General features: G+C 33.6%; 1 protein-coding gene across 1 annotated transcript; it reads right to left on the reverse strand.

The window, feature by feature from the left end:
• Positions 1-675: 675 nt before the first annotated feature.
• Positions 676-5576, reverse strand: LOC138328101 (putative Ras-related protein Rab-33). Its single transcript, XM_069274724.1, has 2 exons — positions 5144-5576; positions 676-4304 (listed from the first exon to the last, which is right to left on the reverse strand). Exons 1-2 carry the CDS (start codon positions 5381-5383, stop codon positions 3801-3803), a joined length of 744 nt encoding a protein of 247 aa, XP_069130825.1. The 5' UTR covers positions 5384-5576; the 3' UTR covers positions 676-3800.
• Between the last annotated feature and the right edge of the window lie 218 nt (positions 5577-5794).

The following is a 5794-nucleotide window of genomic DNA, read 5'->3' on the forward strand; positions in this document are numbered from 1 at the left end:
AAGTGGTTCAAAAGATAAAATTAAGGTAAGTAAGAAGTGGTTCAAAAGATAAAATTAAGGTAAGTAAGTCTGGTAGATCAGAATGGCTACACTACAGTGCTCACTCACCTTCTAATCATTGGTAGCTAAAGACATTGATTACTGTACACACTTTACAAGAGATCTCTGACAGATATACAAGAGTACCCTAAAAGTAAAATTTTTCAACTTTCAAGATTGTTCTATGTTTGACCAAAGTATATTTAAATGAACATGCTAGAGGCCCTATATCTTGTCACAAAGGTCTCCAGACAAGAAATTGTTGAAATGTTTCAGTTTTTCCACCCTAAGACCTTGAATGTAGGTCAATGTCATTCATTTGTATTTAATGATTCTGCAGGTAGCCATTTATCCCAGCATTCCATATACTCAATATCAGGTCTCTAAGCCTTGACAAGTTTTGACCCCTATGACCTTGAATGTAAGTCAAAGTCATTCATTAGAACAAAGTTGAAAGTTCTGAATTCATCTCAGCATGCCACAACCCAATATCAGGTTTATGGGTCATCTTGGTTTTTGATAAGATGGTGTTTTAAGTGAACACATAACAGCTGAATGAGATGGATGACAGACACATCACCATGGCATTAAGCTTATTTGCCCTTCAGACTGATGAGAGGAAAACACAAACACAGGTTATCACAAAATGTATTTTTATTATCTGATTACAATTAAAATGTTTAAATATTTACAACATGCTGTACTCCTACAATTGTTATTTTACAGTATGTATTAAGTAATTCACTTTACATTTAACATGTTCAATCAGAAAACAAATATTGCACTCTATTGTCTTGGATTAGGCATAACAATGAAAATAGTTTCTTCTGTTTGATCCAAATACCATAATGAATGTAAGAAAAATGTCTCCTTCCGAACCCTCTAGTTAGTAAAAAAGCAGGTAAACATGTCTCCTTTCGTCCCCTTTAGCCAGTAAATAAGCAGGTAAATGAGTTCCCAACCAGATTAAAGGGAATTACCTACAGTAATTATAGTTTCCTAGCTAGTACTCAGATAAGCAAGGGCCAGAATCGTACATAAATTATGCATTTCATAATAACGCTTTGGCATTGATTATCAATAAGTCTGTCTATCACATGCTAACTAGAAGGTCCCTAAGTTATGTACATTCTTATTAGCCACCCATCACAAAATGCTTTTACAAAATTCTAATTTCACTATACATAATGACTATACCAAAGTAAAATCTATCTTCCATTATCTAAACCTAGTACACCCTTAAACGACCCTGTCAACAGGATGATAACCTCAGGGTTTTTCCCTCTCTACTTTGGAGTGGGATATGTGGCTCTGAATTTGTGAAAATACATGACATTTAAAACCAAGCTTTGGGAAAATTTATCAAATAAAAAAATGTCCAGTGTGTACTTATCTGAAGCAAAAATATTTAAAGCCTTACTAACTAAGTTCATTCAAAAGTTAAAAAAAAAAAAATCAAATACATGTAACTATAATTTGGCGAAATTTAATGCTTGAATTGGGTAAAAATTATCATTTGGTTTGAGCCCTAAATTCAGTCGAAAAGAAAACTCGCTATATCAAATTAAAGATAAAGTTTGCTTTAATATGGTTTGCTGAAATCTAATTGTTTCAAAGACATAAATTTGTGTTTTCAAACCGAGAGACATGTTCCTTAGGGGTGGGGCCAGACCCATGAGCTCAATTTTACATTGAGATGATGTTTCTAGATCAACTCAATACCGTATTGTTGAAAAGTGTTTGCATGAATGAAGATAGACACTATTTCCTTTGTTGTTAGCTATATTCCCTTATTTGAACCATCAGCATCCTCTGTACTAGAAACATACAAAACTGGTTCCTCATTTAGTGATATTAAGCTATAACAATAAATGAAACAATAAATATAAAACAAATGAGAACTTTAATATCACACCATCGAATCAGGTAATATACACATAGAAGCAAAAATAATGAATTAAAACATCAGATAGAGACTAAGAGAGCTGGTCTGTATCAGACACAAGATGTGTAACTATATCAATGGGGAGATAATCCATTATTACCAGATATAAGACATGGTAAGACAATACCTAGGGGAAATAATTCCTTATTTCTAATGTGAATTACGTTGCCGGCCTGTACCTGACATAAGAGTGATAAGACAGGTGGAACAATACAAAGGGGAGATAACTTATTATTTCCAATCGTTATTAAATTGCCAGCCTGTACCAGACTAAGACATGGCATGACGATACAAAAGGGAGATCATGATCATTCATAATTTCTAAATTTGTTTTAGAAACACTAAGTCAATCAGCTTTTTTTCACACAGTCAATATCAAGTTTAATAATGAATCACATGACACAATGCAAGCCAATAAATAAGAAAAATATTATTAATAAAAGTAAATATATATTGACAATTTTTACACAACATCTACATTATTCCAATAAAATGGTTTAAGTCACTATCAAGCTTAAATTACGATTGGCCAATTCTTCTCAAGTCATTACAAGTAGTTTTCAGCTTATGTGAACATTTTGGAGACTACTTATCAGTCAATGGAGAGTTAATACAATTTGACCAAGAACTGGTATTTCATATTCACAACAAATCCAATGGATAAGTGATGGAGGCAGAGAGTAGGTTCAATCATTGATAACTGATTTAATAACACATTCTATCTAATTAGCTTTTAAATGGCAATACATGCACTAGCACCTAAGTTTGACCAAAATTTTTGAGTTTAGGTCTATCACAACTTCTTGTTTCAATACCATTTCATGTGCACCTCATGCAACTAAATTGTGTGTGATGTTAGTCAAATTATACTTGGTGATCAAACTACTGACTTTAAAACAAGTCTCTTATCAAAAGTTCAAGTTAATATCATAATTTCATCTGTAAAACAATACATAGGTACTTCATAACAAACACACTGACAATATAAACAAATTAGAGGGCCTTTAAGTCATCTGACAACCCAAGTACAGTATAAATTATGGTACATTATGTACATGCTATTAAATAATGCATATGGCATACAGTGCAACTGAAACTGTAATGTCAAGTTAAAACAAAAAGACCCAAGAACCTTACAGGTTTTCTGACTACCTTGCAACACTAACTCATTCATACAAAGCATAGTGATACTAAAAATAATATGAATATCTGAATCATTTCAAGCAAATCTGAACAATACTTCCTACAAATGTATTATGATAACAAACTCAACAATTTTATTTTGCCATTATGATTAGTTCCAAAATTGCTCCTGCACAAGTAAGGACCATTTGGAACTAAGATGTTACATACAGTATACACTGTACAAGAAAGATTTATTACTGTTTAAGTATCTTTAGTGAAAAAAATTATTGTGTCTACATTAACAAGTATGGACAATGAATGATTGAAATTTGAATACATGGTTCATCATCAGATGGTACATATATAGCTAGGTAAGTTATATTACATTAACTTGGAATTCATTTCTACTTTTTGCAGACAACAGTAAATCAACAAAAACATTCTGTAACTGTATACCATGAAATATTTATTGTATAGAAAATTTCATAACTTTCATGTTTGATATGAAACCATGACTATAACAATGAAATGACTTTAATATAACAGTGGAATCATTAAAACCACTTATATTTCTACAAACGAAATGCTAAAATACGAAGGAAAGTCCCCTCCATGATTTTTTCATGTTATACAGCAATAGAATGATTAAGTATAATCAGTGTAGCACAGCGCTAGCAGCAAGGAACAGTTATTAACAAGCACAGCTATCCCTTTTGTCACTCTCAACCCCCATAGACTGTAGGCCTTTTCCTTGCGAACCTTTCCCAATGGAGATAACTTGAACATTACTTGGCAGATTGGAATTCTCACCACCTACATATGGAGACATTAAAGGTTTACTGCTTTTTAGTTTATGAGCTAGTGTCATGAAAATAGCATCCACATGGTTTGCACGCTCATCATCTTTGGCTGATGTTTCAAACAGAGGCATATTATGCGAGTCTGCAAACTTTTGGGCCAAATTGGTATTCACAGCAATACGCAGCTTCATATCACACTTGTTTCCAACCAGTAGTCTAGGTATATCTTTGTTCAGATTGTGTCTGTCACATTCTTCTATCCAGCTAGGCATACTATCGAATGAGCTCATCTTTGTTACGTCATAGACAAACACAACAGCATGTACGTTTCTGTAGTAGTGCTGAACCATGGACTTCCGAAACCTTTCTTGGCCAGCTGTGTCCCATAACTGTAGCTGTAACATAAAACAAAGAGTACTTCACAATAACATCACTGCACAATGATTAAGTGACTTAATTTATATAATATGTACTCATGGCATTATTTAAATATGTACCACTATATTTAGATAATTAACATATTTGTCAGAATATGGATGACCTTTGATGACGCGGAAGTACTTCCCTCAGGTATTTTATTTGTGATCATTTATAACGTATACACCGAACACAGACTCCCTCCCCACCCCGCCACATTTTAATGATTTATGGCCCATCATCCCCCACGACGAGAGACATTTATCAAATGTCCAAAGAGTTTTGAGGAGAAATATAATTTACAATCTGTTTCTTGATATCCTTTTGCAGCTATTGTTCCATCCTTTATAATCCAAGGGTTAATATACTGTCATAATATCAACCCCTGGACTATTCCATATCACTTCATAATACCAACCCCTGGACTATTCCATAGTGAAAATGTTTTCAGGTAGTTCAGGGGAAAAAAGATAACAATCACAGGTCTGGTGAGAGTTTCTTTGAAGATTACAGGGTAACGCTCAACTACAAAGCAACGCAGTGTGCTATTTTTAGATTTGTTTGATGTACATCAAAAAAAGGACCAAACTTCCTGCTCAGCTGCAGGCCTGCGATTGGTCAGTATTTTTCATATTTTTCCTCTCCTGAACTCAGTGGTGCCTTCAGTTTTACTATGAAATAGACAAGGTAGTAGATATAAAGACAGTGAAGGTAACCCCTTGAGTATCATTTTAAGGGTGCTATTTATTAGTCCATAGTGTTTTTTTCGTCTATGTTGTCACAAAGGCCTACATGGCCTACTGTGATTTAATTATACCTTGATCTGTTCCTTGTCGATATCAATTGTCCTTTCTCTAAAATCAACGCCAATGGTTGCTTCAGTTTTATCTGGAAATTTTCCACTACAAAACCTGTAGGTTAAACATGTCTTCCCGACATTGGAGTCGCCAATTACTATTATCTTGAATATACGCCTTTGTGCTTGCTTTTCAATCACGGTGACAGACGACTCAAGTTCCCCTGTATCAGAACGATTTTTTTGAAGTCCTTGTGCCATAATTCGACTTTAAATACTGGTGTTGTTCAATGTATATCCACTTCTGTATATGCAACCACTACATTAAGTTTTTACAAAATGACATTATTGAGATTCCCGTATTTTGATGACGAATATGTTGAAGTTTCTCTTTTTCTTGTGCCAGATTGCAAAATGTCGACTGTTTTGATGGAAAATATCAGCGTCGAACAGACGCTTCATTACCAACATAAAAAAGCGTTGTCTGCAAACGTTTGAATCACGTTGAGAATATCAACTACATTTTATATCTTATTTTTTATTCTGATTTAATTTAATGAGTTTCGAGTAAATGTTATTATCGAAAATTAAAAATACAATTAGCGATTTAATGAACGTGGGGATATGTATTGTCTAAATAAAAATCTCGTTTAATCGATAGTTAAAAGGGAA

This window comes from Argopecten irradians, chromosome 7, assembly GCF_041381155.1.
Source record: "Argopecten irradians isolate NY chromosome 7, Ai_NY, whole genome shotgun sequence".
Lineage (NCBI taxonomy): Eukaryota > Metazoa > Mollusca > Bivalvia > Pectinida > Pectinidae > Argopecten > Argopecten irradians.